General features: G+C 35.7%; 2 protein-coding genes across 4 annotated transcripts; one reads left to right on the forward strand and one right to left on the reverse strand.

The window, feature by feature from the left end:
- Window positions 1–1,212: 1,212 nt before the first annotated feature.
- LOC126632192 (amino acid permease 6-like) lies at window positions 1,213–7,887 on the forward strand. Its single transcript, XM_050302466.1, has 7 exons — window positions 1,213–1,426; window positions 1,536–1,769; window positions 1,886–1,979; window positions 3,298–3,512; window positions 3,605–3,747; window positions 6,907–7,134; window positions 7,254–7,887. Exons 1-7 carry the CDS (start codon window positions 1,315–1,317, stop codon window positions 7,677–7,679), a joined length of 1,452 nt encoding a protein of 483 aa, XP_050158423.1. The 5' UTR covers window positions 1,213–1,314; the 3' UTR covers window positions 7,680–7,887.
- Window positions 7,888–8,565: 678 nt separating this feature from the next.
- On the reverse strand, window positions 8,566–13,902 carry LOC126632190 (KH domain-containing protein HEN4-like). 3 transcript variants are annotated; one of them, XM_050302465.1, is made up of 8 exons: window positions 13,741–13,902; window positions 12,578–13,307; window positions 11,846–12,301; window positions 11,446–11,700; window positions 10,842–11,177; window positions 10,398–10,586; window positions 9,283–9,432; window positions 8,566–9,092 (listed from the first exon to the last, which is right to left on the reverse strand). In XM_050302465.1, the coding sequence occupies exons 2-7, from the start codon at window positions 13,274–13,276 to the stop codon at window positions 9,289–9,291; spliced, it is 2,079 nt and encodes a 692-aa protein (XP_050158422.1). In that variant the 5' UTR covers window positions 13,277–13,307; window positions 13,741–13,902; the 3' UTR covers window positions 8,566–9,092; window positions 9,283–9,288. The 3 variants fall into 3 exon arrangements, with proteins under 3 accessions (XP_050158422.1, XP_050158420.1, XP_050158421.1); XM_050302463.1 differs by having other exon boundaries at window positions 8,566–9,095; XM_050302464.1 differs by having other exon boundaries at window positions 8,566–9,095; window positions 13,615–13,856.
- Between the last annotated feature and the right edge of the window lie 2,635 nt (window positions 13,903–16,537).

Below are 16,537 nucleotides of genomic sequence, written 5' to 3' on the forward strand. Positions count from 1 at the left end.
TAATAAAATCATAAAATTAGGGACAAATTGTCACAATTTGAATGAATCTTATTTAAGCGATCTCGTGACTGTATTTCTAAATTTTAAAAAGGTGACACTAAAGGTTTTAGTGTGTACCACACAAAAGTTAGTTGTTGGAATATTTCCAAATTAAGAACTAATAAGGTACAACATTATATGCTAAGAGCTATAATTAGCTTGTCTTTCAAGATACATGATGAAAATAGTCGGCAGCTGCAGGGGCCAGCATACATCTTTTAGTCATAACAGTTCAACCGAAGTCAATGATCAAATAGTTGAGAAAAATGCTAGAGACTCTTAAAATAGAGATTTTCTTATGAAGTGACAGAACTTTATGAAGAGTTCTACGAATTCATTAGCATTCCTCTAGTTGTCGAATGCAAAAAGAAAGTGCCTGTGCTAAACAAACAAGTCCGTATTATTTTCAAGTCGCCTGTAGATGGACCCGAAGGCACAAGTGTGTGAGAACTATGAGACCGTATTATTTTCAAGTCGCCAGTAAAGCGACCCGAAGGCACAAGTGTATGAGAAATATGAGATTAGAAAAATGCAGAGAGAGAGAGAGAGAGAGAGATTTCTCACACTAACTTTCAAAATCCACAATCAATGGATGCCATTGAAACCCACCAAATGGATGGACCAAATCCAAAAGCACCACTGAATGTTGGGGACCTTAATTTAAGCCTACCACACCATCGATGGTGCACAAGGACACTACACCCTAATGATAATGATTTCGACAATTTCCAAACCAAGCAAGTACCAACCATTTACCCAATCCTAGGCTCTCCAATTGCCTTATTATTATAGCCATTTTGTTTTGCTTCAAGAAAATATTAGCGAGATTATATTTTTGTACCATATTTATATACAATTTGATGTGACAAATAATGTTACATTTCACGTATATTAATGAATTTATTGTAGATGTTAATTGTATACATAATTTATTAGGATGATACACAATTTTTTTTTAATAACCATGTAGTTTCCTAGAATCATTTTTTGCTATATTTGTATTTTAAAGTAATGTTTGTTTTATAAATGGCTCAATTCCCTACCCCACCTTTTTGACTCCACATGCTTTGCACAAGTCTTTTATTTTGACTCTGGTCCTCACCCTTAATGTGCCATCACCCCTAGGGGCCCTCTTCCTTTTCACTGATTCATATATACTCTCCTCACTCCCCATTTCTCTCTATCATCAAAGCCTTCTGGTCTTCAAGTACCATTGCTCTCTCAACTTCCCGACGACCAAAACTAAGAGCTAGGAATCAAGAGAGAGAGAGAGAGATGGCAGGGAAGTTTCAGAAGACTAGCATGTACATAGATCACAACCCTGCAATAATCGAAAACGGTGACTTTCGCAAGAACGTGGACGACGATGGCCGTCCCAAAAGAACTGGTACGTATACACTTATCTGTCGTCCAAGATATTTGAACTCAGAATCTGTTCAACTGTTTCGTATGAAATATATATACTTATATATGTTATCTTTTGTGAATTTTTGAAGGGACATGGATGACTGCTAGTGCACATATCATAACGGCTGTGATAGGGTCAGGGGTATTGTCTCTGGCATGGGCAATAGCTCAGTTGGGATGGGTTGCAGGGCCTGCTGTTCTCATGGCCTTTTCTTTCATCACCTACTTCACCGCCACTCTGCTCGCCGACTGTTACAGGTCTCCCGACCCTGTCAGCGGCAAAAGAAACTACACCTACATGGACGTCGTACGAGCCAATCTAGGTAATATATACATATATAGTATCCTCTTATTTACGTAATTATATTATTATTTTGTATTATATTAATCAATGGTCACGTAATTAACTGGGGAGTGTTCCTGGGTTTTGTTTGAGCAGGAGGCAGAAAAGTGCAGCTGTGTGGATTGGCTCAGTATTCAAATCTGGTCGGTGTTACCATCGGTTACACAATCACTGCATCCATCAGCATGGTGTAAGTAGCCGCTGCCGCTCATGCTCACTAACAAATTATAATCAACTCATCAGATTCCTTGTCAATACACACACACACACACACACACATATACATATATACATATGTACGTATGTATGTATGTATATATGTATTACACACAATAAACTCGTGCTTCATAATTTGTTCATGAGATTATATATCTGTATAGTTAGTATTGAATGATACAGCAGTCTACATATATTTGGACTATATACATAATCGTAACTAAACACGATTTTGTGAATAAATAATAAGGAGAATGAAAGTTTTCTATGGCTAAGTTGGCTAGAGACGTGTACACTTTTTTTGACACTCAAGTTTGAATTTACATTCCTATGTATCAAATTAATTTGGTATTAAATAATTAATATTGTTGGAATACAGTATGTGTATATACCCCTTTTTAGCAGGAATCTAGGTCCACACTAGCAAAAATAGGGACCATATATTAACCGTATAAAGCTTTTGTATTCTAGAGAAAAAGAGGGTGAGATACATAAGGCCTTCTATATTATGCCCAAAAAAAGAGTGATACTAATTTATTGATCTCATATATGAATCAAACTTCTATAGTGGGCCGATATTTTTTGGGTATTAATTTAAACTTCAATATATTAAACTCAAATTAGCATGTTTTAAAGTATGACTCTTACAGTTATTGAACTCAAACTAGTGTAGTAGTAATATTATAGGTATCAAACTCAGATTGTCTGATTCTTATATATAAGTATTACATTCACTCAAACTACTATGAAAAGCCTAAGAGGTCATATACAGCCAATATTGATATTTACAATGGTTCTGTACCTACCTCGTTAATTTATTCTACATTAAAACATAATTTTTGCTTAAACTTGTTTTTTTTCTTTCTTTTGTTGGCTTTTTAGCCAAAATAGTATTTTGAGATTGACATAACTTCTTGCTTTTTGTCTCTGACAATGAAAATCGATAGAAGTGATCCCTGATTTTGTTCACCGTAAATCATTTTGGTCATTCCGTGAAAAAATTGTTAATATACTTGTTAAGTGGATGGGTTGGTTTGACAAATATACCTTTAAAAGGTGATCACGAAATCGTTCACGTGACAATTTGATGAGGATATTGACAGATTTTCACGGAATGACCAAAGTGATTTACGCCGAACAAACTCAAGAAACACTTCTATCGATTTTCATTGTTAGAGAGCAAAGTCAGTAGTTATGCAATCTCATGGACTATTTTGAGTTAAAAAATAAATAAATAAATAAACCCTTTTTTATTGAAGTGAAATTAACTTTGAGGTTTTGTACTAATGCAGGGCGGTGAAGAGGTCAAATTGTTTTCACAAGCATGGCCATCATGTGAAGTGTCACACATCAAATAACCCTTTTATGATAATCTTTGCTTGCATCCAACTCTTTCTCAGCCAAATACAAAACTTTCACAAGCTCTGGTGGCTCTCAATAGTTGCAGCCATCATGTCCTTTGCCTATTCCTCAATAGGACTTGGCCTCTCCCTAGCAAAAGTTATAAGTAAATATTTAAACCTAAACCCTAATAGATTCAAATATATACAGATGATATATCTATATGTGTTTATAATTGTTGTATGGAAAATGAATTAGGTGGACCTCATGCAAGGACAACCTTAACCGGAGGAACAGTTGGGATAGATGTGTCGGCCTCTGAGAAAGTTTGGAAGACCTTCCAAGCCATTGGAGACATTGCCTTTGCTTATGCTTACTCTACCGTTCTTGTGGAAATACAGGCAAGTCACTAATTACCTATATATCTCCATCTAATCTCTAAATCCTACCATACATATTGTGTCCACTAGAAAGTAAGATCCACTTGTTTTACAAAAAGTGTTATTAGAAATGTGATTAGTTTTGATTCTGTAAGAAATGCAATCAGTAATGCTAGACGGACAAAATTTTAACTACATACACGTGCTAACAGTCTTAGGTGATGACGTGTTTACTGCTTCAAATATGCATCACTAGGTATTTCTTTGAGGCGATAGTAAACTTTTCAAGTATAATTGTCACACTTATCTATAAAATTATTAATTCACGTGTTACGGCATCGTTGAATCATAATCTCTATTAGTCACTAAGCTAATTGTTTTACCTTGGTGCGCAAATGAACATAACAATATGCGCGAACACACGGCTTGCTAGGGTGTGTTCATTTGTCATATATCAATGATTTCGGTATATATCTCATGAAGTAGGATTTTCTCCCCTTCCATTCTCCTTCCCTCTAATCTCTCCTCCTCTCTCTCTTTCTTCTTTTTCTTTCACCCTTTCGAGAAGGCAACCCAAGAACGGTAGAGGATCCAGATCCATATCTCACATGCATGCAATATGGCTTGTTTTGTCTTTGCCACAAAAATCGAAACAAAATATTTTGGCACCATATCCATATACGTGCAACTTGACATGTGTGCCTGATTAAATGTAGGGGTGACACAATTGTGCTGGTTTTCCATATTTATGTAGACCTATAAAAGGTTTAAGATAGGGTCGATATATGAGTCGAGGTGTTGGTCGAAAATTAAATATGCTCATTTCATTCAACCTTATTTCAACTCAAATCTCGACTCAATCTATGATCAGTCTTTATAGTTCAAGTATTTTAACTTTCCAACCGTTTTAAAAATTGAAAAGTTGGACACCGAAAATTGTTATGCTTGTTAACGTATTCTCTAATACAGGTATATCTCACTTACATTAATACGATCCACGTATGTTAAAACCTGTGTTAGTAGATACAAAAAACCTTTTAAGCATGAATTGTCTAGCTTTCTCTTTGTGCATAGATATTTCTAGATAATTTACTCAATAATTAAGCAAGTTGCAAACTGGATAAAATTTTATCCGAAGTTAGTTGGAAAAAATCGTAGTTACTTGTGGTCCGATAACTTAAAGTGATAAGTACCAAAAGTAAGAAGCTTGTTTTGGAATAACGTATCTATTCTAACAAAAAGACAATTAATAAAAGTGACACAAAATTTAATTTTGTTTTCACATCACCAAAATGGAATATGTTTTGGAAGCTTTACACTGTAGTTAACCATAAAGTTAAATGGTTCGAAAATGCCATAAGGTTATATACCCTTAAATGAAATGTTAAAGCAGTGTGCTTAAATCAGTCGTCTAAAGTAGTGTTATCTTCTTGCATCCGAATCTTTTGTTTTTTAAATTAGAATACTTTAAAGTATCATACTTCTACAAAAATAAAAATAAAATGAAATGAAATGTTTAGACCTTTATGCTTCGTTTCCTTGTTTGTAAATTAAGATAATATAGAATATGATTTTGTAAGAAATGAAAAGTTAAAACATTTTAAATTCTTCTAATTTTTACACATAGCCGGGCGCCACATACAACTAAAGAGAAAAGATTTATGCGAACTCATTTTCTCCTTCTTTACGCTTGTTTTTGTATGTCTTTTAACCCTATTTTAAATTATTCAGTTTACACATTATAAATAATTAGAAAGTAACCATTTAGTACTATGGTCTAATGATATTATTTTCACTCGTAAGTGAGGTTTTAGGTTCGATTCTCGCTAAAAACGAATTTGAACCACATTATTATAGCTAACTCATTGTGAGAACTAGCATACTCCCTCACTCCTTAATGTAGATAATATCGTTTTTTTTAAATAAAAATAAAAATTAGAATCAGAAATCACATTGCTTATAAAAACATGTTTTTTAATTAAGTTTTTTTTTATCAAGCGATATTATTTACACTAAGGGGTGGAGTAGCCTAAGCCTCACAATGATATGCTATAATAATGTGATTCAAATTTATTTTTAACGATAATTGAATCTAAGACTTATTATTAAGAAGTGAAAAAGAATGTATAATTAAGCTATTTGAGAATATATAATTAGTGGTGTCACATTTAACTCTTTTAGCTGTACAGCCCACTTTAGTTTCCAAGGGGGCCATCATTAAAGGTGTTCCACCGAATAACTTGGACCTTTTTAAAAAAAAATTAAATTCTTTCTACTTTTCTTGTCCTCCATCCTTTTTTTTTCTTGTTGCGGACCATCATTTATTGTGTCACGTCTTTCTCCTCTCCTCCTATGAATTATGAATTATGACGTCACATCTCCTTAAAGTTGTTCCTTTATCAGCCGGGAATCGGCACCTTAAACTTTGGACATGAATTATATACTACAAAGAAATAAAAAATATTGTTTCTTTGGGGTTGGGTTATTATAATATGTATTATTCTATGATGCGAGTTTTATGCAGATTTAATTATTGATTTTTGGATCACTTTCTATATGTATATTTACTATTGTGATTATTTAAATCACTCGTGTTACGTATTATGAAAATAAATTAGTTTTTATTTTTTTGTAGCCATGTTTATAATTAATTAGGGTTTGTTTAAAATTATTTTTGAATTGACTAAATGTGCTTTATCATAATAAAAGAAAAAATATGTTTCTTACTACGTTTGACAAAATAGCTTAATACATTATTAATTTTTAATGACATTGGTGATATACTTAGAAAGAAAAGCACTTCTAACGTAAGTAGTTTCTCACCAAAACAGTCTAAAACAAGGGGTAGGTGATCAAAGTAATTTGCTAGATAAGTCATTTTTCCATGACCTTTCAGAAAAGTTGATGTGTACTTATTATTATAAGAAAACTGATGAACACATTTTTTTTTTTTGTAAGTTTCTCAAACATATCTGTTTAATTTTGTCCGTTACTTTTTTTTAATTGATTCAATCTGATAGAAAAAAATAAAGTGTTTGAAAGCTAAAAAGGATGTGCGGAAATCATCACCCTATTACTATAGACTATTGAAAGTGAGAAATTACAGGTTGTAGAATCCTTACTTCTAAGAATAATCCTAACGATTATGGCTGTGTTCTCATGGATTTGGCCTAATTGCAGGACACACTGAAATCACCCCCGGCAGAAAACAAAGCCATGAAGAGGGCAACTAGCATTGGCATCGCAACCACCACAGTGTTCTATGTTCTCTGCGGATGCGTTGGTTATGCAGCGTTTGGGAATGATGCACCGGGAAATTTTCTCACCGGTTTCGGATTCTACGAACCCTTTTGGCTAGTCGACGTCGCCAACATTTGCATCGCCATCCACCTAATCGGTGCTTACCAGGTAATTAAGCGCTTATTAAGCATAACCATGTTGCTTACCACCGTTCTAGTAGAGGTGGAACAATCTACCTATGCAATACCAGTCGAGATGGTATAAATAACAATACTCTTACCGTTCAGGTCTTCTGCCAGCCCATATTCGGGTTTGTTGAAAGCAGCTGTGCTCAACGGTGGCCGGAAAGCGAGTTCATAAATGGCGAGTACCCCATTAACATTCCGTTCTGTGGTCAATTCTGTGTCAACTCCTTCAGATTGGTGTGGAGGACCGCATACGTGGTGATGACGGCAATCCTAGCCATGCTGTTCCCGTTCTTCAACGACTTCCTGGGATTGCTCGGAGCAGCCTCCTTCTGGCCGCTGACAGTCTACTTCCCGATAGAGATGTACATTGCAAGGACAAAAATGCCCAAGTTCACTTTCACCTGGATTTGGATGAAGATTCTGAGCTGGGTGTGCCTGGTAATTTCGCTCGTTGCAGCTGCTGCATCGATTCAAGGTCTGGCAACGGATGTCAAGAAATACAAGCCCTTCCACACCGAGCAATAGTAGTCCTTTTTCACTATTTATATAGCATATATGTATGTATGTATACAGGTGTGAGTAGTGTGTGATTGTTTTGTTTCCAGTAAAACCCTACAAGTCATGAAGTCTGTAATTTTAAATATCTCCTAAAGTTTGAAGCTACCAAACTGGTCAAGGTTGCAATGTATTTCTCAAAAGAAAAGTAAATGTAACTAATCCTTGATTATGCTAATATGCCAGAGTTGGAAATGAAAATAAAGGAAGAACCAAAATAAGGGAATGTGGATTAGCGAAACAATATTCGAGAACAAACATTACATTTTCATAAATGTGTCTCCTTAAGCCAACAAATATGGTACCAAACGAGAACATAACACCCCCGCCTGTTACTCTTAACTCATTTATGAAGGCTTTTCAGTATACAAGTCAGACTTCCTTTATTCCGGTAGAAGGGAATCGAACCTTTGACCTAATCTAATCCCAATCCTAATCCTTTTTCCCACTTATCCTCACAGGTCTCACTGCTAACCCCAGGGGTTTGGATACGGCTGAATTTTCACAACAGGTAAGCAAAATTGAGCTAGTTTCTCTATAAATGGTAACGTCGAAGCAGTAACACCTTTTAGTTAAAACTTTAAACACAATGTTCTGATTTATACTGATCGTAACATAAAAAATGCTTACCCTACCAGTCAAACAAATCAGACAAAATATTCAAACAAGAATATTTAAGCACAAAATAAAAGAAAATCATTAAGAAACGCCATTCACCATAATTGTCAACACGGATCCAAGGTTAGAACATGTCAACATAGCACAATGCAGGTTATAGATTCTATGTTGCATGTTGCAATCAATAGTTAGGGAGAAAAAGAAACCAAGTATCAAAGATAGCATACAAACCTGAACCTTAACTAACAACTGTCCTAATCGAGACATTTAATTCAAATTTCAAACCAAGGTAACTAAATGTTTGCCAAACACAAAGTAAATATCTGAACTCATCTAAGCACCTGACTAGGATCTGGATTGTTTACTATTCTACTACTAACATTAAAGTCATCCATCGGAGTCCTACTGAAAAAGGATGGTTGAACATGTTTTATTTCTTTTCGGGGAAGAAAAAAGAGAACAAACCGGATTTACCTAAAATTGACAGCGTGAGGTTATCCAACATTTTATATCGAAGTTTAACACATGCTCAGATACACAAGACAGGCTAGAATGTGATATTAGAACTTCTTCAGAACTTACTACAACCTCATTATCCAATCCAGTCTTTTCTTCAACTTCATGGGCTCCAAAAGGGATCCCTCGCATAACTTGAGGAGGAGGAACTCAAGCTCTTCATGTATGGACCAATGAATTTTCCTTGTTAGATTTAGATAAATCTTCTCGGAACTGCAACATTGATCTCAATCTTCATCTTCAGCCGAGCTACTGTTTTCAAATAGCACACGTTACCAACCATATGGAATGTTCTTTCACGCAACTTAGCGAGAGCAAGAGAGACCTAACCAACAAAACATACTTTGCTACTATTGTGCTACATTGTATTTGTATATACTACCAAATTTTTTAATATGCCCAATATGATGACCAAATCAAGAAGAAAAAAAAGTATTACCCTAAATCACGAAGATTCAGTCTCACTCATTACAAATGCCTGAATAAGGCTCTGCGCAGCATGCGTTTGTTCAGGTGTTCCAGATATTATAATCACAGTTTCAACTGCTCCAGGCTTGGGCTCAGTAATGGTAACTTTTGCATCAGAAATCTGGAACAGTGTTGGTCATGTTAGAAGTGTAAATGCTATTCAACAAAGCATGTTCTTACCAAAATCATAGATAATCAAAAAATTAGTATCTATAAATACACTTCGAAGTTCCAACAAAATTGAGTTGAACTTTTTCATGCAATGGAAACCAATCAAATTTGAGGTTTAGTACAAATAATAATAATTATTATTTTGGCATATTGCGAACCGCTTAATTTATTTCCAAGTAAAAGGCAAAACATGGACTGTTGCATAACAGAAAGCACCAAGGACAGTGAGATGCACTTAATGTAACGTAGGAGTTGCCTTGATTATGCAAAACATTGGAGAATATTGAAATCCTAGCTTCCCCTCTTCTGTTCACCCTCGTGTCCCTCTTTCTTTCTTGGTTTCACCAACCTTTTTTCTCCATTTCTCTATCTAGCTATGTCACTTCATTGGTTTAGTTCGTATCCTGACAATTAATTTCTTTGTGCCGATTCAATATAGAAGTAGACTATGAAAGCAAAACTAAATTCTTTTTGCATGTGGTCCAATATCCTAGTGGATAGGGTGTTGGGTTTCTATCCATGCGTCCCGGGTTTGAAACTTCCCGCTCCCCTAAATTATTGTAATAGTTTCGAACCCTTCCCCCTCCCCTTAAGATAATAATAAAATTAACAAAAAGAAAAGACTATGAATGTAACATTCTTTAATTAACATTGTGCCAAGGCAATAGAAAAAATTGGTGACCTATTTTTTGTGGAATTAGGAGTACCGGAAGGGTGATTAGGAGAAAACCTCAATCAGCTGGGAGTAGTTTGCTGAGCAGAACTACACCACCAAATACTTACAGGATTCTTAATCATTAATTTAATTTTATACCTAAAGTGGAAAGCAAACCTAAGTTTCTTCATTCCATTTCCAAGTATCCTCACAGCCCTTGATTTAATAATATGGCAATGTTGGTTGGATCAAGAATGTACCTGACGTATTTGTTTCAAGCATTCACCATCTTCTCCATTGATAACAGGAACAAGGGAACTAGGCACAACAACTTCGACAGTGGTGTTGGTAACTATAGCTGGTTGGGTTCCTCCAAACCCTGGGATTCTTCTTTGAGGAGCGCCTGGAAAGTTTGGCAAGCCTAGTGGACCACCACCTTCATGGAGTCCCTGCAGATAGGTTGGGATACAAACGTAATCAGCAACTTACATACTATTAGACTTACCCATTTCAAACTACCATACAATGCAGATAGACGCCATACATAATTCATGTAGTTATCTCAAGATGAAACGAGCATATGATGCAAAAGTTTGAAGCAACAGAGGGAAAAATCAACAAAAGTTGGAAAAGATTTATGTGGAGAATTACAGAAACCATGTAAAGCAAAACTATAAATAAAAGTGTCTAAACCAACTAAATACCTGCGGACCCCAAGGTCTTCTCTCGGATAAATGTGGGGGGGCACCTAACCTATGAATATTGTGCATAAAAGGAGCACGATCATCGTGAGGATGAAAACTACCATGAGGGGGAAGGCCACCAACAGCATCGAACTTGTGAAACGATGGGCCTAAATTAGAATGCATTCTTGGAGGTGAGAAGTCCCTCCTCAGATATGATTGAAATGGTGGTTGATCCAAAAACGCAGGATTTTGATGATAATTTATAGAAGGAAATGCATCACCAAAAAAGTGCAGCCGCAACCTAGTGGTGATCTGCAGAAGAGCATCTTTAACAGCTTCAAATTCTCCATTTATCTGTAATAAGAGGAACAGTTTAGCAACAACCACAGCTGAGTAGAAAAAAGGACGAGTTTGTTTAATATGACAAAACAAGGAACATTTGCGTGCAAAAAAAGTCAGAATTCCTGGACTATTAAGAGCAACATGCACATATCCACATAAAGGGTTACAGCAACTAAACTGAGAAGCAATAGCAGCAACTTCACATATAATGATACCCCAAATAGAGATATGGCCAACCTTTTCAGGCTGAAAGAACCACACATGCACTAAAGAAATATACCTGAACAACTTCTTCATCAACTGAAGCGCATTTTGGAATTTGATCCTTCCCCATTATGCGGATATGTGCCCTAGATAACTTTCTCATCTCTGCAATGATGGCACCACCCTTTCCAAGGAGACAACCAATTTGATTAGAGAAAACAAGAAGCCTCGCCATCATGGATTGTTCCTTGATATTAGGTATAGCCCTGAATATCCTACTTTGCACAAGAATAACGGCATCTTGGACAGGTGATATCCTATCATCTGGGTGCTGCAATAGTAAATCGTTTGTCAAAAAGTTTAGTTTGTGTTCATGTGCAGGCATGTACATGTCTCTATTTGTCAATGTGTCTCTTTTTTTCTTATGTGTGTGCAAACGACACAAGTCCAATAAAAATAAAAATCCAAAACCATACCGCAGGACCAGATATAACAATAAGACGATCGTCTGAGTCAGGCACGCCTTCCATAACCTTGATTTCACAGCCTGTCTCTTGCTTGAGTGTCTTTATTATGGTTCCTCCCTTTCCAATTACCCCGCCTACTCTCTCTTCAGGGCACAATAAGCGGAAAGTCAGGACTTCCTGAGAAGGCTTCATCCTACGAGGGATGCCACTTCCATGTAATTTAGGGTTTAATCGATGAGCAGCAGAATGGGAATCAGCAAAATCTCCAGGCTGATCAATATCAGGAGCTCCTTGAGAATGGTTAGGTGGTGGATATATTTCTGGTCTTGGAAGCGGTTGACCGAATGAATTAGATGATGGCCCGGTGGTGGGAAGGGAATCATCACTATCGCGAGGCAGATTCTCCAAAAGCTGCTGGGAAACAGATTCAATGGCTTTCCTAGCTGCATCAATGTTCCCCGTAATCTGCAGCAAAATTATCAAAATATGATGTCCAAATAGATCTTTATGCATCAGAATTGTCAACATATTAACGTACACAAAAGTCAACTGTAATGTGCAAATTTCCAATGCTTAAATATACACCCAATGCGTGAATATTACATCCGCACTATTCCATTGCATGAGCATTTGACAACCCTGCTGATTATATTAAAATTAAGTGATGGAAAACGTTAAAGTAGGTATTTCTGCAGCAATGGTTGATAGCATTACATAATACATAGTGATATTTGAAGTTACCTGCACTAGTTCATCCGAAGCTGAAGCACATAATGGAAGTTTATCCCTGGGAAGGATCCGGATTTGTGCCCCACTTTCAGATGACATTTGTTTGATAACACTACCACCCTTTCCCAAGAGGCATCCCACTTGAGATGATAGGACTAGTAACCTACAAACAAATGTCAAAGACTTATTACTTTCTTCATCCCCTCCATCGGTTTCCGTTTCCCCTTCAACTATTCTCTCAAAAACAAGTTGCAGAGCCTTCTGCAAAGATGGGGTTACTGAATCTTCAGTATCAGATTTTGAATCTTCGATAGGAACAGATTCCTGAGTTTCATCCTTCTCTCTTGGCTCCTTAGCGTCATCTTGCTTTTCATCCACATTTGCATCTTCAATGCCGTCCTCCTTTCTATGCTCGCTACCAACATCATTCTCTCTATCAGAACCCACGATAATAACTCTTTCATCGCATCCCGGAACAGGTTCCTCGACTCTGACCTTTACAAGAGTTTCTTGAAAAATCTGTGATATGACAGAGCCACCTTCACCAGTGACATTATCAACTTTGGACGCAGGGCACAGCACCCGGAAAGCAACATTGCCAGCGGAGAGCTTAGAATCTAGATTTTCAGACTTCTGCAACTTCCCTTTCCCATCAGTCTCCGTAACGCTCTCCTCATGTGGTCTCTTCGAAGGCGTCAATGGAGCCAACATTTCTACCCAAAATTATAGCAGACCAACAGCACTGCAATTCGCATAGAATCACAAAAACAATAAAACATAAGAAGAATCTAACATTCGGGGCCTCCGAAAATAGTCAGTAGAGCTCTAAAATCACAGTAAACGCTACAGTAACCCATCCCACTTCGAATCCTCCTCCTCGTAGTTTAGATTAGATTCGAATATCGCTCGAATAAAATATAATAAACAAACCCTTATCCCAATTGCAAACACTTTTACCAACAAATGATACAAAACCAGCAGACACAACAAAACCCCTAATATCTTGTTTGGCAGCTAGGAAAATGTAGGTACTATGAAAGTTCCCTCACCTGCCCCAAATTGCAAAAGACTAGAGTTCAGCCCCCAAATTGCAAGAACACATGAAATTTGTCTTTGGAAAAAGAAATAAGAGACAGGAGAACATGAGAAACTGATCGGTAAAGTCAAAGACTCACCGGTTGTGGTGGATTCGGAAGAAGCAGAGGTTTCCGTTTGGTCGGAAGACAGAACTTGTTCAACTTCTGGACGTTGGTTTCCTTCTTCCGATGAACGAGTGTTTTGGTTTTGGGAAGCCAAAAGCATGAAATCCCTAATATGGTGAACCGGATTGGTTTCTCCGGTCTGGTTAAGGATGACCCGGCCCAGAAGGCTGTCTACTGTTGCACTGAAAACCCAATATATGTGAAAAGGCTTCGGCCCATAGCTTATGTTTTCTATTTCAAAAAGAACACTTCTCGAATTTAAAATTTAAAAAAAAAAACAATCAATAAATAAAAGTGATGGAGCATCAAGTTTGGAGATGCATTGCACTCAAATCAAATTACGAGGTTTATCGTAAGAGGTCTCGGTGAAATTAGTAGTAAAATCAGTTAATATTATAAGAGGAATTGACCTCAAATTGCGAGGTATATATTGTATTATTGTTTGAATTTGGATATATAATTATGTACATTCTACAACACGACACTTCATGTGAACCATCGCACATTTTGCTTTAGTTCTACATTGGCCCTCTATCCTTTTTCAATTGAAAAAAATAAAAAATTTGAGCAATGGCCGTCTATCCTTTTTCAATTGATTCAGACTTTGTGAATCAAGGTAGACCAAGATATTCATGCATTGAGCCCAAACAACTCACTTCATCGTCGTTCAATATGAGTTGTCCACATATTATATTTAGATGTCTTCAAGTTAGAACAGTAGAACATAAACTACGTTTTGTCTTGTGCAAAAACTTTTTTTTTTTTTTTTTTTTGCAGTAAATTTATTTGCAAGTTGGCGATTTCAAAACATGCGAATTCTTTGCGATTTTAATCATATGAATAAATGCTTTGATACCACATGTTAATGTAAAATGCGCGTATGATTAAAACACACAATAGTAGTAATTGACAGATTTGATAGAAATATTCTTGAATCTCTCTCGACATGTGTAGCAAGGCAGCTTATTGGTTTCTACTCGAAAGTTACAATATCTAATGAGCATATTATATAGGGTGAAGTGTCGTATTAGTCCATGAATTATCACCTCAGTAAAAATTAGGTTTTTGTCAGTCAAATAAGTCCCTAAATTCACTAAAAATTGCTAATTTCAACCCTCCTATTACATTCAAAGTTATTTTATCTAATTTTTCATCAAAGTTAAGTCACTTGACACACTTTAGAGTATAATACCGCTCTTTTCTCGCTTATAAACCCCTTAACATTTCATATAAGTTGCGAATCTAACATTTAATTTACCCTCCAAAGTTGATTCCATACATTATTTCTTAACAAAAAATTATCAATCTACCTTGCAATGTGTATCACATGCAAATAACGTGACCTAAATTGACGGAATATTGGAATATGGTAGTTTCAAATCTAATATTAGGGATGTAGTTGACAAATTTTTATAATTTGATAACTTATTTTTCTGAAAAATAATAGTTTAGAGACCTAATTTTCACTCATATAATAATTCAAGGATTAAATTCACAGTTCACCCTATTATATAACGTGTATAGAGTACATAATCCTAATAAGATAATGTATGGAAAGAAGGTCAAAAAGTTCCTAATAGGATACGCCATCATAAGGCCCCGTTTGGGATTGAGGTGATTTTAAAAAAAGCCACTGTGAAAAAAAGCTGAGGGTCATTTTTGTGTTTGGTAAACTGAAAAAAAAGGGCTTATTTTGGAAGCTGCTGTGAGAATAAGCTGAAAATCAAAGGAAAAGCTGAAGCTGCTATTTGTTGCTTTGAAAAAAAGCCAGTTTTTTCAAAGCACACGGAGGTACAGTGCTCCTTTAATGAAAAGACACACTATCATCCTACTTTTTTTTCCAAAAGCACTTTCACAAAAAAGTTTACCAAACACTCTACTGGCTTTATTTCACAGCCGCTTATTCTCACAGCACAGCCGCTTATTCTCACAACAGTTTTTTTTCAAAGCACAGCAATACCAAACCAGCCCTAAGTCTACTAGGAATTCTTATGCATATGTACTTTCCTTAATTGAGTAAATAATAGAATATAAAACGCGTCTAGGCCATAATACCTTTTTCACTAAGCCTTAGCCGGCACAATATATCTTTACTTTATATTCTTAGTCTTTCCAAGCAATTCTAACCGACTAAGGTTAACACACGAAAGAGAAACCACTTAAAAATGTGCAAAGTCGAGTTTAATTAACTTCTAGGTCAAAAAAACAACTAAGGGACGTTGAATAACTTTTTCATTTTCAAGTTTTTTAGAACTGAAATCTTGTTTGGTAACTATTTTAAGTTTTTAATTTTTATAAAATAAAAATTGAAAATTACTTTCTTGAGTTTTTAAATTTGACATTGAGATTTTATTTTTTAGTTTTTAGTTTTAAATTAAAAATAAATAAATAAATAATAAAAAAAACTGAAATACTTAACAAGTAAGGTTTAGGCTCACTTCTAAGTGAAATGTGTTATGTTCGATTCTCGTCAAATGCGAACTTGAACCACATTATTGCTAGCCTATTGTGAGCTCCCATTTTCCACTGGAGAATTTTATTTAAACTCATGTAACCTCTTTTTACACCTAACTTAAATTTTAAATTTAATTGTCTATTTTACCCTTTTGTGTAATTACTATTAAGTACAAAATGAAATTAATAATAAAATTCAAATTTATCAATAAACCCAAACACTCTAATTAAACCCTACGATCACTTTTTGTTTATCAACATTTATAGATCCAATAGGCAGCACACTAGTTTGCATTGATGTCCTCAACTTTGTGCT

The sequence above is a fragment of the Malus sylvestris genome, chromosome 8 (genome assembly GCF_916048215.2).
Source record: "Malus sylvestris chromosome 8, drMalSylv7.2, whole genome shotgun sequence".
NCBI classification, from domain to species: domain Eukaryota; kingdom Viridiplantae; phylum Streptophyta; class Magnoliopsida; order Rosales; family Rosaceae; genus Malus; species Malus sylvestris.